This window comes from Leptopilina heterotoma, unplaced genomic scaffold (assembly GCF_015476425.1).
Source record: "Leptopilina heterotoma isolate Lh14 unplaced genomic scaffold, ASM1547642v1 Lhet_64, whole genome shotgun sequence".
Lineage (NCBI taxonomy): Eukaryota > Metazoa > Arthropoda > Insecta > Hymenoptera > Figitidae > Leptopilina > Leptopilina heterotoma.
Window position 1 is genome coordinate 360,215 of NW_025111150.1, and position 20,421 is coordinate 380,635.

At 20.7% G+C, this 20,421-nt stretch overlaps 1 protein-coding gene across 2 annotated transcripts; it reads left to right on the top strand.

Annotated features, from left to right (window-relative positions):
• The first annotated feature begins 936 nt into the window (after positions 1 to 936).
• Positions 937 to 19,390, top strand: LOC122509897. Of its 2 annotated transcripts, XM_043624210.1 has the most exons (10): positions 937 to 1,093; positions 2,940 to 3,106; positions 3,784 to 3,938; positions 5,016 to 5,108; positions 5,342 to 5,491; positions 9,790 to 9,975; positions 11,692 to 11,859; positions 14,706 to 14,883; positions 18,855 to 18,938; positions 19,158 to 19,390. In XM_043624210.1, the coding sequence occupies exons 2-10, from the start codon at positions 2,989 to 2,991 to the stop codon at positions 19,286 to 19,288; spliced, it is 1,263 nt and encodes a 420-aa protein (XP_043480145.1). In that variant the 5' UTR covers positions 937 to 1,093; positions 2,940 to 2,988; the 3' UTR covers positions 19,289 to 19,390. The 2 variants fall into 2 exon arrangements, with proteins under 2 accessions (XP_043480145.1, XP_043480146.1); XM_043624211.1 differs by lacking the exon at positions 5,342 to 5,491.
• The last annotated feature ends 1,031 nt before the right edge of the window (positions 19,391 to 20,421 follow it).

Sequence of the window (20,421 nt, forward strand, 5' to 3'; positions counted from 1 at the left end):
GACCTTATGGATAAACTTGAGATTATTGAAAAAGAATTTCAAACTGTTGATGAAAATATTCTGTGAAAAGTTTAATAATTATAGACATTTAAACGAAAAATGTAATATTAATACAAAAATATAAGGGAAGAAAAAACATAATCCTGGGGGAGAAAGAAAAAAAATGGGGATAAAAAATTTAATTCTTTGTTGTAATTAGAAAATGGATTTGCATTTGGATGTCTTCGTCAACTGATTCGACTATAAAATTTGTTTTGCACCGAGAATCACATTATCTTTATATAAAGTAAAATGAGAAGCGTTTTAGCTTTCAATATTGCGATTGACGCAGTTACGCTGGTCAAGTAACTTTTTTTTCTTCTCTTCATATAATTATTTATATTTTTTTAGTAAAAAAAAACATTTTCTTCGTACGAACAAAAAATTTTCATATATATATATTTAGAATAGTTTTTTTATTGGGCCAGTGTAACAAGGTCGATATTGTGACCTTTGTGCGATGAAAGCGAGCGCGATAGAATAATTCAAGTTTTTAATTGACGATGTATCTAATTCAACATTGAATAAAGTCACAATGAAAGTAAAAAAAAAAAGTGAATTGATCCTATTTTCAAGCGCCTTAAAAAATATCCAAAGAACCGAAAATAATTATTTATCTAAAAAATGTAATAAAATTAATTAAATTTCCCAATTTGTGAATTTGTGAATTTCTGAAAAATGAATTTTTCGGAAATTGGGGACAAAATGTGAAAAAAATTTGTTAAAAATTCGTTTTTGTAATTAGAAGTATATTTCACTTTTGTGAGAAAAATATTGTAAAAATGTGGAAATTTTTCTTTGTACTATTTAAAATTTAAATAGAATTATTTTTTCATTTTCTGCGGGTAATTTCGGTATTTTTGAAAAAAGAAAAATTTGCGGGTAACGAAACGATTAAGTGACGTCCCTGATCTCTTCAAAGTGTAAAAAGCTTTACTTTCAGTTTAACGTCGTCGGGCGACTTGATGGATTGTCTGTAATTGCTTTCGCATTTCAAGTGTCAGTATTTGTTCGAGAACTCAAGAAATTAATTATTGAAAAGTATCTAAAAATTGTGAGTAATATTTTTCAAAAATTGAATTTTCACAAATTCGGTAAATTTTCAAATTTCAAACTTAATTGTTCTTAATTAAGGAAAAATCAAATAAAAGAAAAATATTTTTCTTAATTTCATCTATGAAAAATTGAATAAAAATTAATTATTCCTGATTTTTTCCAAATTTGAAAAATAGATTCAAAATTTTGAGTAATTTCAAAAAAGTTAATTTTTTAAATACTGGATTAATTTAATTGTACAAAATTGTTGATTTTTCCCCAAATGCGGAATTTGGTTTAATTGAGGTAATTTGTAAATTTGTAAAATTTATAATTTTGTAAATATGAAAATTTGTAAATTTCTGAATTTCTCAGTTTGTAAAAGTTTCATTAGAATTTTATTAACGTAAATTTGTGAATTGAAAAGTGAAAATTGACTTTTCTTGGTGAATCTGTAAACATATGAATTGATCTTCGTTTAACCTTTGGGTTCAGAAATAGGCGCGAGAATAATTCAAAATATTGTTATAATGATAATTTGTATTCAACAAAGAATTTGACAAAATTTTTCGATTTTTACACTTTTTTTTTGAGTAATTGAGTAAATCCGTGAATCGAAAATAGAAAATTTTTTTATTTTTGCAATACGTTTTACGAAAACTCAAAAATATTGCTCGATTTGTAAAAATAGAAAAATTTTATCTCAATTTCCAATTTTTGGTGAGTGGTACAAATTTTGAAAATTCAATTGAATTAACAAAAGTGTTTCGAATGTTTTACCAAAGGAAAAAATCAGTTTGAATTTGAATTCTAGAGATCAACATTTTAAGTTCCGGCTTTTCTCCATTACAAAAAAAAAATATTTTATTAAGTCTACGGGTAAAGGAGAAATACGATAACAACCACCAGTAAACATCTCAATAATGATAAGAAATTGACAGAGCAAAATAATTAACAAAGAAATGAGAATAAAAAAATTAGCAGAATATTAATTTTGTAAAAAAAAAAATTCTTGACGAAAATAAGTGCAAAAAACACATAATTCTATTCGTATAGAGATTTGAATTTCAAATTTAATAATTCGAAAATTAATTAATAATAGAATTTTTTTCTCCTGGAGAATTATCATTGGGGTCGATTTGGATCGAAATTAATCGAGAAGATGTAAAAATTTAATTATAGAAATTATTAATTTCTTTGCAAATTTGGTATAAAATTTTTTAAAGAGAGTTGTTATGGGACTTGTATTACGGTGATATGACGAGGTCGTGCCTTCGAGATACTCATTATCGACGCCCCTTTACTTATTGTTTATTTATCACTGACTCACTATTTCTTTATAAACAGAAATTTAATTTAGCAAGGTGTTGAAAATTTTTCCTCAATTTTCAAAATTTTGTTTTGTATACTGATATTTGAAATTTTGAAATAAAATAATGAATTTACAAATATATTTTACAAGTTGATTTTGATTTTCTTTTTTTACTATTTTAATATTTCGATATCAAATACAATATAATTGTTATTTTTACAAAAAAAAATATATTTTCATCTAAAAAAATCGTGCATTAAATTTCGATTAAACTTACATCATTTTATTCTTTTCTTTCTAAACCGAGATTTAATATTTACTTAATTTTATTCTCTTCTGTTTAAAATCATTTTATTGTCTTTTTTTTGGATTTTTCTATTATTTTTTAATAATTTGTAATTTCAATTTTAATTGTGATTGTAATTGTAATTATGATTTCAACAAAATAATAATTTACAATAAAAAAATAAATTAAAAAAAAAAATCTAATGAAATTTGAGATTTTCTGTTTAAATTTCTAATTTTTGAAAATAAAAAAATTCTTTTTGTGCAGAAATTGTCGCGAAATTACCGAATGCACGGGAAATTTAATAATTTCTAGTATGGAGTCATTTGCGAAAATACCTCTTGGACAAACAGCTTTAAAATTAGTAGATCGTGTCTTGTGGGTGGTTGAAAAATCAGCACAGTGGAGTCTTCCCGTTCAAGAACCCTCGTCAGGTTTAATCAACTTTTTCATTAATTTCATTGCATTTTTATTATTATTCAAAAAGAAAAATTAATTTAATTTTTATTATTAAGTTTGTATATTATTATTGTTATACACTATAAATAATTAATAATATTTTATGATTATTATTTTTCTATTTTACTATTATTAATTATTTTTTTTACTATTATTTCTATTTTACTATTATTTATACTTATAATAATTTATAATTACAAATTATAAATGTTAATAGTTTATTAACAATTACTAATAAATTAAAAAATGTAATAAATTTTATTTTAATTAAACAAGTCATTAAATTCTTTCAATAATTATTTTCTATTTTCTATGTAAAATAATTTACAATTATTTATTACAATTGTTAATAATTTTCAGGAAATTTAAAAAAATTTAATACATTTTTTTTAAATGAAAAATTTCTTTAAATTTTTTCAAAAATTGAATAATACTTTTAGTTTAAAGGAATAAATCGATTTATATTGTTTATTGAGTTTAGTAAATAATAATATTAATATAATAATAATATTGTAATAAAAATAACAAATAATATTAATAATAATGTTATAATAAAAATAAATAATAATATTAGAGTAAAAATAAATAATAATATAAATATTATTAAATTTAATTAATAAATTGTTTAAATTTAATTAAATTCTTTCTTCAGATGAAAATGGAAAAACATTCGGTGAAGTAGAACTTGTGAGGCCACTTCCATGGATCCTCTTCCTACCTGGACTAATTTTATTACGAGCAGTGAGAATCGCACTCAACGTAGGAGCTTTTATCTGCGGATATCCACAAATTCAACCCAGTGGAATAGTAAGAAATTATGTTTTTTATGCAAAATTTTTTGTTTTTTAAATATTTCTTTTTTTTCTACATTTATTTTTATATTTTCTGTATTTTTTATTCTATTTCTATGATCTGAATATATTTTTAAAAATTTTGATCGAAAAAAATACACAAATTCCAAAAATTTACAAAAATCTGTTTTTTTAAACAAATAAAAAAAAATCTATTAAATTGATTCAATGATAAATAAAATTAAATGACGATTAAATTTTAATTTTAATTCAATTTAAATTAGTTTTGAAATTATTACTGAAAAAAATTTGACAAAAAAGCCGTTAATTTTTAGTTGAAAAGAAATTTAATTTTCACAAATTTACAACAAATCTGTCAATGAATAAATAAAAGACAAAATCTATTCCAAATTCATTACAATCTAATATTAATTTTATACCAAATTAACTGTAGTGAAATTTTGCAAAAAAATTTCAAATATTTGATTTTTCAAAGTTGTAACAAATAAAAAGAAAAACTATTAAATTACATACAATTTTTGATATTAATTATATTTAATTAAAGAAATATGAAATTAAATGTGATAAAATTACTCAAAAAAATTTTTGAATTTAATTTAAAATTAAAAAATTGTTAAATTACTGAAACAAATAATTTTACAAAAAAGACAAAAATTCTGCAGCAAAATAATATTTAATTTTATAAAAGTAACAAGAAAATTGTCAACAAATCAAAAGTATTAAATTACTTTCAAATTCGCAAAATAAATTTGACAAAAAAACCAAAAATTGTGCACCGAAAGAATACTTTTACTCTCCCAAAGTTATAACAATTAGAACAAAAAAAAAACTATTAAATTACTTTTAAAATTTATTGTCGTAACGAATTTAAAATTTATTGTCGTAACGAATTTAAAAATTATTGACACTGAAAAATTGTCCAATTTTCCAAAGTTGAAACAAATAAAAAAAAGACAAAAACTATTTAATTATTTTTAAAATCTTCAACACAAATTCTAGAAAAAAATCCAAATTCGTAAATAAATAACAATATATAAATAAAAAAAATAAAATAAAAAATTATTCTTTCAAGGTAAAATTCATTCAAAAACGCAGAAGACAACTAAGGACAATAAAGAACAATGGCTTCAAAAGTATGCGCGCCCGTAAAGAATTAACAGACCAGGTAAGATAGAATAAAAAAAAAAACAAAAAAGAAAAAAAAATAAAAATGCGAGCATGCAAAAATTTGAATTTCGTGTAATTAGAAAAATTTTGTTTCGAATTAAAAAATAATAAAAAAAACTAACGACAATCTCGCATGCGACGTCGAATCAACCAGGAATCTTTAAGTCCTTGAATGTTTCCGAAACAATCAAAAAACAAAAAGCTCGATAAATCGTGGTGATGGGTGTATAGGACAAGGTGGTGGCAAAGAACGATGCCAGGAAGAGTCTAATAAAGTCGATCCAGTTGACACTGTCCACTCTCTCATGTCTCGATGGCTATAGGAATAATTCACCATCGCCGCCTCCCACAAGAATCCAGGTCTCCAACAATTTCGATCTGGTGAGTCTCTCTCTAAAATCCCGCTTTTTTCATAAAAACATTTCTTCATTCTTTTCATTCCATCCCCATGTGGAAGGATTGCCGGAAAATTTACAAAAAAAATTAATTCCGAAAAATTTTCCGAAATTTTTTGCAAATCATTTTTTTCACTGGTCAGGGAAATCAGAAAATTCAGGGAAAATAAATTTTATCAAATTTAATTTTTGAATAATTTCAAATTAAAAATTTCAAAAAAATGGAAGTTTAATAAATTTCTTTAAAACAATTCAATTATTTTCAAAAAAATTTAATAAAATTCTTCGCACGAGATTCAATTATTTTTTAAACTTTCAATGAAATTTCTCAAAAGAATTCAATTTGTATTTTTAAAAAATTTAATAAAATTCTTTGCACGAGATTCAATTATTTTCAAATCAATTTTAATAAAATTTCTTGAAAGAATTCAATTATTTTAAAAGTTTTTTTATAAATTTTCTCGAAAAAATTCAATTATTGTACAACTTTTTTAGAAAATTCTATATAAGAATTTAATTATTATTAATGCATTTTTAATTGAATTTTTCGAAAGAATTTAATTATTTTCACAAAATTTCCATAAAATTCAGCAAAAAAGAATTAAACAATTAAATTATTTTCGAAAATTTGAATGCAAAATTTTTCTATGCAAAAATTAAATTCTTTCAGATTAAAAATTATAAGAAATTACAAAAATTACAAAAAGTAATCTAAAAATTAATAATAAAAAACTATAAAAATTATTAACTTTCAAAATAGAAAAAAAATTATAAAATTCTACGCACAAGATTCAATTATTTGCAATACAATTTTTAAAAAATTTCTCGAAAAATTAAATTATTTTAAAAATTCTTTATATTCAATTATTAGAATTCAATTATTCTCAATGCAATTTCAATTGAATTTCTCGAAAGAATTTAATTGTTTTGACAAAATTTATATAAAATTCTGAAAAACAGAATTAAACAATTAAATTATTTTCGAAAATTTTAAGCAAAAATTTAATTCTTTCAGATTAAAAATTATAAAAATTTACAAAAATTACAAAAAATAATATAAAAATTAATAATAAAAAACTATAAAAATTATTAACTTTCAAAATAGAAAAAAATTTCAAATATTAAGGATATTTGAACTAATATGACGTCATAGTTTAAAAACTAATGTTTTGTACAAACTGTGACGTCATAATGATTCAAATGCCCTTAACGCAAAATTATGTGGAAAATAAATTAATAAATTAATAAAATTCTAAGCAAGAATTAAATTCTTTCAGATTAAAAATGATAAAAATTTACAAAAATTACAAAAAGTAATATAAAAAACTATAAAAATTATTAACTTTTAAAACAAAAAAGAATTTAAATATTAACGCACAATTCTAGAAAATAAATTAATTTCTAAATTTATTTACAATAATATTCTCACAAAACTTATTCTCTAAATTTTAATTAGTAAAAATTTGAACTAATTATAGAACAAAAGTGTTATGAATTTTCTAAAAATTGAAATTATTCAAAATTCGTGAAATTGAATTGTAAATAATTGTATTTCAGAAATATTTTCAGTAAATTTTTTTTCTTTAAAGATATAATTGAATTCTTAAGGAACTCTCTTAAAAATTATTAAAAGTAATCGAATTAGAGAAGAATTTTAGTTGAAAATTCTAGAAAATAATTGAAATTAAATATTGAAATATTAATTTGTGTGGGAAAATAATAATAATAATTAAGTATTTATTTTAAAAAACTATTAATCTTCCGAATAGTTTTACAATAAAAGTATTCAGAAATAAATGTATAATAGAAATATTTTTTTGTGTATCAAATTTATTTTTAGAGTGAAGAAGTTGAATTTTAAAAAATAGCAACTTTTCGATTTTTTCATTGGATAAAAATTATTATTTCTATACAAAATAAATTGTAATTTTTCCAGTGAGAAAAACGTATTTTTTAATTTTTCGTGTACAATTTTAAAAAAATTGTTCTTGAAAACAAAATTTTCGAATGAAAACTTTAATTGGAGTTTTCCAGATTTCAATTTACCCACGAGAGAAAATTATTCTGCTAACACTATCAAAAATATATTATAGACGAATTTTCGAAAAATTTTCAGCGAATTTTTTGAAAATTTTTCGGCAATCCTTCAAACATGGGACATATTTTTACTCTTTCTTGAAACCCAAACAGTTCATTTTAGGAATATCGAAATCAAACAACTCTTCCGAGAAGAATGACTGGACTTTTCTAGATTTTCACGGATCATTGACGATTACACAGAAATTTTGGATTAATTCCAAAAAAGCAATGGGATGGGAGGAGATAAGTTGATTTAAATAGAAAACGATTTTTATCCTCTGTATTCCTTTATAATTCCTTTTTCTACACATAGTTGTTTTAATTTGTAGTTTAATGTTAGTGAAGTTCACACCGTTTATAAAATCAACGATTTAGAAGAAATTTTATCAAGTTTTCAATTTATTTACATCATATCAATTTGATAAATCAATTAAATAAATTTTTGTATAAAGATCAATATAATTTACAAAAAAAAATATTTGTAAAAAACATTTTTATTATTTTTGCCAGGAAAAATATTTTTTCTTTTTTTTGGATCGTTGAGAACGTTGTGAACTTTATCAACGTGTAGTTTTGTCTATTATATTGTTTTGTCTTTAAGTGTCTTTTATGTAGTTGTCATTTTTAATGTCTAATAAAAATTCCATTAGATAAATAGAAATTATTATTCCCGACATGTGAAAATTGGAAAATATATTTTATCAGAAAAAAAAATCTATCTTGTAGTTTCTGATAAAAATAGAGATGGGTCAGACTTTGATAAGGATATTTGAATAAGCCAAGTCTACCAGTTAGTCTGAAGAGAATATTATAATTATAAATTCGTAATTAATGATAACGAAGCTTTCATTATAAATGTGTGACAATATTCAAATATATTCTTTTCATTCACAACTTTCTTAATTAGTTAATTCTTTGGTTTGAAATTACAATTATCAGATTATTTGCTTTCGTTTTTTATTAAAATTTTTTATTAGATTATTATTAGAATTTAAACTCAATTAAATTTTTTTGGTTTTAAATTACAATTATTAGATTATTTGCTTCGTTTTTATTGAAATTTTTTATTAGATTATTATAAGAATTTAAACTAAAATTACAAAAAATGTAACTAAAAAAATTATTATTTCTAAAGTCATTACTTTCGCAATAATAATTTTTTAGAAACTTTAACACAATTTTTCAAGAATTTTGAAAAAATTGTAAATATAAAAGTAAATATAATTATTTTCAATTTTCTAATTCACCAAAACACAGTGAAAAATAGTTTTGAATAAAATTTATTTGAAATTAATAATTTTCAAGGAAAATTCCAATATTTATCAATGAAATGTAAAATAATTTTGCATTATTTATTACAAACAATTATTTCCTAAGAAAATTTCGAAATAATAAATTTATAATAATAAAGAATAATTATTAATATACTAAAATAATTATATTCAATAATAATTTTCGAAGCAATTTTGAATTATTTACTGAAAAAACTGTTTCTTTCAAAAAATTGAAAAATAATATATTTTTAGTAGTAAATAATAATAAATACTAAAATAACTATTTTCAAAATTAATTGAGGATGAAATAATTTTGTATTATTTATTGCATTATTATTTCCTAAGAAAATATCAAAATAATACATTTTTAGTAATAAATAATAATAATTATAAAACAACTATTTTCAAAATTTATCAAATGTGAAATAATTTTGATTTATTTACTGAAAAAACTATTTCTAAAAAAAAATTTTAAAATAACACATTTTTAGTAGTAAATAATAGTAAATACTAAAATAACAATTTTCTAAATTAACTAAGTATGAAATAATTTTGAATTATTTATTGCAACAATTATTTTGTAAGAAAATTTGAAAATGATAAATTTTAAATAATAATTGATAATAATTCAAAAAATCTATTTTCCAAATAGATGAAAATAAAATGGTATGAAATAATTTTGAATTATTTATTTAAAATATGTTTATTGCAAAAATTATTTTCTAAGAAAATTTAAAAACAATTTTATAATAATAATAATAGAAAATAATAATTAAAAAATAACTATTTTCAAAATTCAATAAGTGTGAAATAATTTTTTAATTAATTATTATCTATTAAATGTCACTTGAAATAATTTTCGCAATTATTTGGCAGTGTGAAATAATTTTGAATTTAAATGCATTTTTTTTAAGAATTTCTTTTCTTTCAGGTACCAGTACCAGTTGAAGAGGACACAACTGACTCGGCCAACAGTCCCAATTCAAAACGCAAATATTTGGAAGTTGAACTTTCTTCGACTGACGATGATGATGGCAGTGAATCCGAGGAAGAGACACTCACATCTCAAATTGAGCGTTTGGCTTTTGAAAAAAGCATCGACGATCCAGATTTCAATGTGAGTTTTGAATTTATTTTTCGCTTTTTTCAAAAATTTTTTTATGGAGCATTCCATGAGAAAATTTTTTAAAAAAAAAAATTTTTTTTTAAACAATTTTTTTCGAATTGTATACGAAAAATAAAAAAGAAGTATTTTTTATTTTGTTATTTAATAAAAATTGTGAAAGTTATGATTTTTTTAAATTTAACTTCTTCGGAAGCCGAAAAGCAGAAAAGTCACATTTTCGAATTAATTGGAATTTTTTAGATACTTTCGCAATTTTTTATGCAATTTGATACAATTATTTAAAAAAAAGGAATTTTTTTGAATATCTAAACATTTTAGGAAAAAACGAATAAAATTCAAGTAGTAAATTTTTTTTATTTCCTAAAAGTATTAGAGAAAACCGTACTTCAAAAATCCTCGGCTCCTGAAGAAGTTGAATTTAAAAGAATCCCTACTTCCCCAATTTTCATCGAATAAAAAAATGAAAAATACGTCTTTTTTTATTTTTTTTTTATTTTTTGTTTCTGACCAAAAAAATTTTTCAATGAAATTTTCACCTGGAATGCTCAATGTATTTTTTTATTTACTATTTACATAAACTTGAAAATAATTATTTGCTATTTTTTTTCTTATTTATTAACTATTTTTACCTCTTTAACAACATAAAATCGAGAATTGTAATTACTCTTCCAATTGAAAGAAATTAATTTAAAGAGAAGAGTATGAATAAAATCAAGATCATTTAAATATTTGTTATTGAATATAAACTCGTGATGAGCGCAAGCCTCATGGATTTTAAGGTCTTGCATATTTAATAATATGCAACTCGTAAACTTATAACAAGAAAACCTTGAGACTTGACCCTTCTTGGACAGATAGCCTGCTTACTCTTTGATACGCAGTCTGCTTCACTTGTATTTTTAGTCCATTAAAAAAAAATAGTTGTTATGAGCTAATGAATCATTTGACGCCTCAAATAATCATATTATTAATATTTTATTCACTAAATTCACACAGATGATTCAATTTTTACATGTAATTATTATTTATAATAAAAGAAGATTAAAAATAAAAAAAATTACTTTTTGAATAATTTTTTATTGCAATTTTCTAAAGGTGTCAAATTGAGACAAAAAACGAATCAAAATGTAGCTTCGCAACACTTTTGATTCTTTTTTTGTCTCAAAACTGTATGAAAATAAAAAAAAAAACTATTTCTGAAAAATACAAGAAAAATATTTTTTAAATTCTATTCACTGAAAAACGAGAAAAAAGATTTTTATTTTTCAAACACAAAAATAATAAATTAAAAAGAAAAAAAATGCATAAAAAGTATTTTGATATTAATTTTTATTAATTAATTTTATTAACATTCGTCTAATTAATATTATCGACTTGTTATAGATTACAAAATTACTAATTAGAATTTATAAGATTTATTAAAGAAAAAACAAATTTGTATATAAATGAGAGATTGTAGACTGAAATTAGTGAAGAGGAAAAAATGCGAAAATGATATATAGTGCAAAGTTTACCGAACGAGACTCAAACGTAATTATTGTTAAGACTTCGCTAAAAACTTAATTTTCCTATCGTTGTTTTGTGAATCATTTTTTTTTCTTTTCAAAATTACTCCTCTCTTTTGAACGTCAGTGAAAAAAGACGCAGTTTATAATTGAGCAATTATTTTTCCAAACGAATAGTTTTGTAATTTTTTTTCTCTTACAGCCCGATGCATTATCGTCAAGTGACGTAACAGACACAAGTTTCGAGGATGAAATTTCTATAAGTGAAGCAAAAGATCTTGTGGCGGATGCAAAAACAGACTTGAAGCACGTTCAACTTCAAACTCCTGATGAACAATCAAAACAGAAAGAGGTAGCAATTCCTGATGAGGTAATAAAATTTACGACTATTTTTCTTTTTGTCTATTCAAGTTCATTAATCATTAGTCTGGGAAAAAGGAATTTTATGCAAAAATTAAAAATAAAGAAAAATAGTGAATAAATTAATAAATTAATAATTCATAACTAATAATTAATAATTAATAAATGAATAAACAAATGAATCAATAAATGAATAAATAAATGAATAAATAAATGAATAAGTAAATGAATACGTAAATGAATAAATAAATTAATGAAGAAATTAATAAATATTTACCTAACTAAATAAATTAATAAATAAATGAAAGACAAGAGAAAGTATGGAAAACTCTAAAATAATACTGAACTTTCTAAATTTGAATTCACTGATAGTAAAAAGTCATTCAATAATTTAAATTAGTAAAAATTTCTTCTAATTTTAGTCCATTATTGAGCAAAAATTTACTAAATGAATTTTTAGCTTCTAAAAAAATAGATAAATTCTACTAAGAATTAACCTGTCCTGAAAGAATGTCCTGAAAATATTCTAAGTTACTAAAAATTAATGAAAATTTTTACTAATTTCAGTCATTTTTCGGTAAAAATTTACTAAATGAATTTTTAGCTTCTAAAGAAAATAGAAAATTCTACTAAAACTTAATGTAAATTTTAACTAATTTTCGTCATTTGTCAAGTAAATTAAATAAAGAAATTTACAAATAAATTTACTAATTTTAATTATTTTTCAGTAGGAATTTACTAAATGAATTTTTAGCTTCTAAAGAAAATAGAAAATTCTACTAAAATGTAATAGAAATTTTTACTAATTTTAGTCATTTTTCAGTAAAAATTTAGTAAATGAATTTTTCGCTTCTAATGAAAATAGACAAATTCTACTAAAAAATTTGCAAGTAAATTTACTAATTTTAACCATTTTTCACTAAAACTTTTGTAAAAGAATTATTAATTTCTATAAAGAAAATAGATAAATTCTACTCAAAATTAATTGAAATTTTTACTAATTTTAATCATTTCTTCAGTAACAATTTAGTAAATAAATTTCAAGCTTTTTAAGAAAATACAGAAATTCAAAAAAAAAATTTGTAAAAAAAATGTAATAAATTTTTAGTAAAAATTTACTAAATGAATTTTTAGCTTATAAAAAAAAAGATAAATTCTACTAAAAATTAATGGATATTATAACTAATTTCAGCCATTTTTCGGTAAAAATTTACTAAATTAATTTTTTTTTCTTTTAAATAGAGAAACTCGACTAAAATTTAATGAAAATTTTAGCTAATTCTAGTCATTTTTCAATAAAACTTTAGTTAATTAAATTAAGAAATTTACAAATAAATTTACTAATTTTAATTATTTTTCAATAGAAATTTACTAAATGAATTTTTAGCTTCTAAAGAAAATAGATAAATTCTACTAAAAATTAATGGATATTATTACCTACTAATTTTAGTCATTTTACGGTAAAAATTTACTAAATTAATTTTTAGCTTCTAAAGAAAAAAGACAAATTCTACTAAAACTTAATGGAAATTTTTACTAATTTTTCTCACTATTTGGTAAATAATTTTTTCGCTTCTAATGAAACTAGACAAATTCTACTAAAAAATTTGCAAATAAATTTACTAATTTCAATCATTTTTCACTAAAACTTTTGTAAAAAATTTACTAAATTAATTTTTAGCTTCTAAAGAAAAAAGATAAATTCAACTAAAAATTTGCAAATAAATTTATTTATTTTAATAATAATTTTAAAGGCAAAATATTATAATTGTTGTAAAAAATAAAATAAAATAAGCAAAAAAAAAATTAATAATAAAAAATATAAAATAAAATTTAGAAAAGAAAACAGTTGTGGTTAAAACAACAAAATACTAATAATTACTTTATGTAAATTAAAATATTTATTCATTACACTTTAAAAAAAAAGAGTGAAATGTCGTATACTAATTGAAAATTAGTACAGGAATTTCCTAAAAATTAGTAAACGACTTTCAACTCTTATAGATTAACTCTCTAAATCTGAACTAATCCTGCTTGGCTTTTGCTTAAGCAATTAATAAAAAATAGCAAATTATTAGTACAAAGAAACTAATTATTAATAGAAAGCAACTAATTATTCTTTCTAAATTTGAATAAGTAAAAATGTTTACTAATCTGAATTAGTGACTGACTTTTTGCTTTTCAGTTAGTAAATTTAAAATTTAAAGTTTTATTAATAAATTAGTACAAATTACTATTTATTAGTAAAATTTTAAAATATAAGTATTGCATATAATTTTTAAAAGTAATTAGTAAATTTTACTAAAATTAAAGTGTTGCATACTAATTATTAAAAATTATTTATCAACTAATTAGTAAATTTTACTAATAAATTAGTAGAAACTACTTTTTGTTAATCAAATTTCCTAATTCTCGAATGCAAAAATTTAGTCACTGTTTTACTAATTCAAATTTAGGGATTTAGTAGAAAATAACTAATTATTGGTAGAAAGTAATAAATTATTAGTAGAAGGTAATAATTACTATTAATTATTAGTTATTAAATAACTAAAAAAGTAGTCAAATTTGACTAATTGAATTACTTACAAAAATTTTAGTCTTCTATTAGTTTCAATTTAATTCAAATATAACTTTAACTAATAATAATTAGTCATTACTATTTCCTTTTTAAATCTAAATTTATAAAAAGGGCGAGCCACTAATTTACATTAGTAAAGATTTTACTAACTATAAAGATTTCCTACTAACTATTTTCAACTGAAAGTTGAAATCCCCCTCAAAGGCAATGTTACATATGCCATTTAAAAAAAAAAAAAAAAAAAATTAAGACTAAAATAATAGAAAAAATTTTCTCAGAAAACAAATGTGATGGTAATGCCCGAAAACTCAGGCGCCAATCATGGGGTTGATGCCCACGATGAAGAAGAAAATTATTATTCGCCAGTGAATTTTGGAACTGATGGCGATCTGGCCTTTTATTCTCCAATCAGCTCGAAAAGCGTTTCACCAGAACGATCAAATTCCCCCATTAAACGTGAGTGTCCTTTCACGCGAGCACATAAATAATTGTCTTTGATTTATGTCCTCTCCAAGTCTGAATAAGCAAAAATTCTTTCATGTAAAAAAAAAAAATAGGTGCATAAACTCTTGTCTGTTTTATGTAAAAAAAACTTTTGAAACATGAGTATAAGTGCATATGCACTTGTTCAGATTTAGAGACTCATTTTATGAGGCGCCATATTGCACACAATTGCGATAAAATTTATTCTTCACTAATGATTGACAATTTATATACATATAAATATACATACGTACAATATACGCAAAATGATCTTTGACCTCGAATATTTTATTTTTCAAACAAAACGTTAGCAAACCACTAGAAACAATCATTATAGTATAAAGTGCAATGCCTTCATGAGCTATTTTATACAGACTGTAATAAAAGATTTTTTTTCCATCTTCATTTAATGAATATATAAATATAATGATTGTCTAGAAAATATTTTCATTTTTCGAGACTATATAATATTCTATTCAAGGAGACTGAAGAGAAAATCATTTTTGATGAATAAGATTCCAATGCTCTTGATAGGATTTTATCTATTTTTTTTTTATTAAATCAATTTTAATATTTTAAATAAATTTAATTAAATTTTTAAATAAAATTTTATTTTTTTAAATTAGTACTACAAGACTTGAAGCAGTGAAAGCATTTGAAAATATGGATAAAATCATTTACAATTCAATCATTATTTACAGGAATTTTTAAATAAAATTCTTCTTTAGAAAATTATTAAAAATAATCGATTATTTTTAATAATTTTCGAAAAAGTTCTTTGACAATTTTCAAATACATGTGTTACAATATTCAATTTTACGAAATTTCAATTATTCGTAAATTCTTCAATTAAATAAATATTAGAAAATAAAAACTTCAAATAATATCAAAAAAATTCAATTAAACTTTTTCAAAAAAATTAACTTCAAAATTCAATTATTTTTAATAATTCACGCTATATTGCTTTTAATATTCAATTATTATCTGAAATTTCAACTGAAATTCATTTTTATGAAATAAAAATCAATTTTTATTAGAAAATTCGAATAGAATTCAATTATTTAAATACAAAAATTAATAATTTACTAAATGTTTCTTAAAATTCAATTCCCATAAAGAATCGTTATCAACAAATTTGATCAAATAATTGAATTCTATCAACGAATTTTAATAAAATTTTAAAAAATAATTACATTTTTCGATAAATTTGATTTAAAAGTGTATTAAAAATAATTGTAATTCTGCAATGAGTTTTATTATTTGTGAAAATAATTGAAATTTCTGAACAATATTTAATTTTTGCGAAGAATATTATTAATCTTAAAAATAATTGAATTTTTGCAATAATTTGTTACTTTTACAAAATTGAATTCTTTTTTTCGTGTTCTTAACTAAACAATTTCTATAAATCCATTGTTTTTAATAATTTTTGAAAAACTTCTTTAAGAATTTTAAAATTTTTTGTTTACAATTTAATTTTACAAAATTTCAATTATTTATAAATTCTTCAATTAAATATATAGGTATTAGAAAATAAAAATAACTTTAAATAATTTTTTAAAAAAATCCGCAATTAAAGTTTTTCAAAAAAAAAATTAATTCCACCGAATTGTTAGTTAAAAATATGAAAAATTCAAATTTTGAAAGATTTTAATCTGAAACTTTTTCAAAATTCAATGATTTCTAAAAGTTTACGCTCTAATGCTTTTAAAATTCAATTATTTAAATTCAAAAATAACAATTTATTGAATAATTGCATATTTCTTAAAATTGACTTCTCATAAAGAATTTTATCTATAAATTTTTAAATAATTGAATTCTTTTGACGAATTTTAATAAAATTTTTAAGAGTTTTTTCGAGGAATTCGATTAAAATTGTATTAATTATAGTTCAAAATTCTGCAATGAGTTTTATTATTTACGAAAATAATTGAATTCCTAAAAAGAATTTTATCATTTACGAAAATAATTGAATCCTCGTAAAAATTGTATTATTTATGAAAATAATTGAATCATTGCGAAGAAATTTATAAAAAATTTGTAAATAATGGAATTCCTGTGAAATTTTTATTATTTTTTGAAAATAATTAAAAGTTTGTGTAGAATTTTATTAAATTTTTTAAAAAATAATTGAATTCTTTTGGACAATTTTATGAAAATAGTAGATATTGAAAATCATTGCATTGAGAAAAATTTTTGAAAATAATTAAATTTCAGAGAAGAATTATTTAATTATTTCTAAAAATAATTGAAATTTTGATGAGAATTTAAAAAAATTTTTGAACATAAATGCATTTTTGCGAAGAATTTTATTACGAAAAAGCATTCTTTCAATTTTTTGTGAGTCTGTTAAATATGTAAATAAATAATCCATAAAATTAAATTTAAAAATTAAAATCTAAAAAAATAAATAAATATGAAACTTTTAAATTTTGTATTCATTAAATTTAAATAAATATATTAATAGAATTAATATTAATCCAGGTGTGTCAAATGGAAGTTTAAATGAATTTTTACGCACTTTTATAAAAATGAATTAAAAATATAAACAAAATATAAAATATAAATAAATTAACAGTTTACTAAGTTAAATAAAAAATATTTCTAAACAAACGATGTAGGTATAATATGAATCTACCTTAGTTTCATGATCTATTCATTGTTTGACATAAATTGTCATGCATATATTGAACTCGATTATTTGAAATTAATTCGGTCCTATCTTACAATTATTAATCAAAGTGTCTAGAACCGATAAATAATTTTAAATTACTGATTTAATTAGAAAATTAGATAACAAAACTTTCTGAATAATTACCAGAAGTCTATTATATATGTTATTACAGAAATTGTCAATTAATTAAATTCTCTTAAATCATTCCTGTTTTTTGTATTTGATTAATTTAATTGGAAAATTAATTAAAATTAATTTAATGAATTTAATTAATTAAAACTATTAGTACCTTTAATTAAGCTTAAATTACATCCAGAGAAAAGATATATTTGCCTCAGAGCCAGCTAGACTTTTTACTTGTTTTACATAAATTTTATTTGATTTAAACAAATTTTATTTGAATTAAACGAAAATTTTATTTGAATTAAACAAAATTTTATTTGGTTTAAATAAAATGTTATTTATGCCGAAGAAAATAAATAAGGCTCTGAGACAAATATACGTTAATTTAACTCAAATAAAATATATTTGGTTTAAATAAGATTTTTCTCTGGGTGTACTAATTATTGTTAATTATAATAATTATGATGATAATTAGTATGATGTTGCATATTATTTATTAATAGTATGATAATTATTCTATTAATTAGTAATTAATTAATTATTAACTAATTATATGTTAAAAATCTAATTAATTAATAATCTAATTATTAATTAATTAATTAAATGTTAAAAATCTAAAATACAGAAAAAAGAAATTTTTTTGCAAATTTTCATCAATAATTCCTAAAAAAAAAAATTCCTGACAAGTAAATGAAAATAATTTGCAATAATTTCTTCCCTGCAATATTGTATATGTATATAGAAGAGAAATATTATGATATGAAACGAGTGAAGCTCAAAGTTTATTCATGGTTCATGCGATAAATAGTGCAATAAGTGAATGAAAGCAAATCCGTTTCTTTTGTACTTTAATTATTTCCATTAATCTTATCGTGAAATAATTACTCGATATAGTAATTACATATATGATTAACTGTTGATTATATAATTAATTATTAATAATTATCTTTTTTATGTGAAAATGCGCGCAATATGTTGTTTTGGACGCCATGTGAAAAGCTCGTGTCAAAGCACACACTACTAATATTTTCGATTATAAATTAAAGGAAGACAATTTTTTTTAGTATAAAAAGAAAATTATTTTCTGTTAAAAAAAATCATTTTTTATTTATTGATATTAGAAATAAAGTATTTATTTTTCTCGCAGAAATCCAAAGCAAAGGAAGTAACACAAAATCCAATGACATAGGCAATGGTGCTCTGAAGACGAATGAAGAACATATCTTCTCAGGTAAAATTTCATTTTTTTTTCTTGTCAATTTTTTAATTATTTATTATTTAGGTCATTTCAGCAAAAAAAAATTTTTTTAAACAATTTTTATTTCAACAATTTTTTTCGAATTGTATACAAAAAAAAACGTACTTTTATTTTGTTATTGGATAAAAAAAATACAGAGAAACAAGAAAAAAATTTTTTTGAAGATAAAATTTATTTCTCTTTTGGTCACAGAGAATGACGCTTCCAGAGATTCAAAGAAGGATTCTACAAATGGTCACATTGAGGGAAAAAAATCGACGCACAGTGGAAAATTCAACCACAAGCATAGACGTTTCAGTCATGGAAATCGTAAAAAAAAGTAATGAAATTAAAGAAAGTTTTTATTATCTTTCTCGATGTAAAAATGTGTGATTTTAAACAAAAATGCACAATTTATGAAAAAAAAATTTCATTACATCGTTTGAGGAAACAAAAACAAAAAAAAAATTGTGAATTAATTTCGAAAAAATTCCAAAAAAGAATTTTCTACGTTTTTTATCATTTTTTCTAAATATATTTTTTGTTATTTTTTTTTTTGTTTTAAATTTCGTTAAAACCGAACTTTAAGTTCATTCATACATCATAAATATAAAAAGTATATTACATATAAATATATATTTTACATATATTAAAGTTAGGGTACATTTGTTCTTTATTATATTATAATTTTATTGGCTAGTTAATTAAATACGTACATAATTTGAAAAAATCAAAAAAAGAAGAAAAGAAAAAATTTGTCATTTTCAGTACCGAATTGTCGCCATCATTTTTATATTGCATTTTTCATAAGATCTCTGTAATGAACCTCAAAACGAAATAGTAAACAGTCCCTTTATTATTAAAAAGATATACTTTTGTAAAAAGAAAAAAAATTTCGTATTTGTAAATTTGTTATACTTAAAAAGTCCATCTGGAAATAAGAGTTTTTCACTGTTAGTGTGTAATTGAATATTTGTGTTTATATATATATTGTTAAGTTATTTAATCTTGTGATCGGAATGGTATGTACCAATGAAATACTCTATAAAATTGTTTAGGGATAATTAGTTTGTTTTCTTTTCCTGTGTATAATTCTATTTTCAACTTTACAATTTTTTCAAACGATCTTTGCTAAATTCACACAGCAAAAGTATTTTTAATTTTTTTTTTTGTAAATTATAAATATATTATAAATTGTTATAAATTATAAAATATTATAATTATATATATTACAATATACTCTTTATATAATATATATTATCAAACATGAACTTTTGAAAAATATTATGCAAAATATATTCTTGGCAAAATTTAAATTATTTTCTAAAATTTTTCTTAATTCAATTATTTTTATATCCACTATTCTAATAAAACTTACTAAAAGAATTCAATTATTTAAAATAAAATCAGCAAATATTCTTCGCAATAATTCAATTATTTTCAGGGATTCAATTATTTTAAATTTTTTTAATAAAAT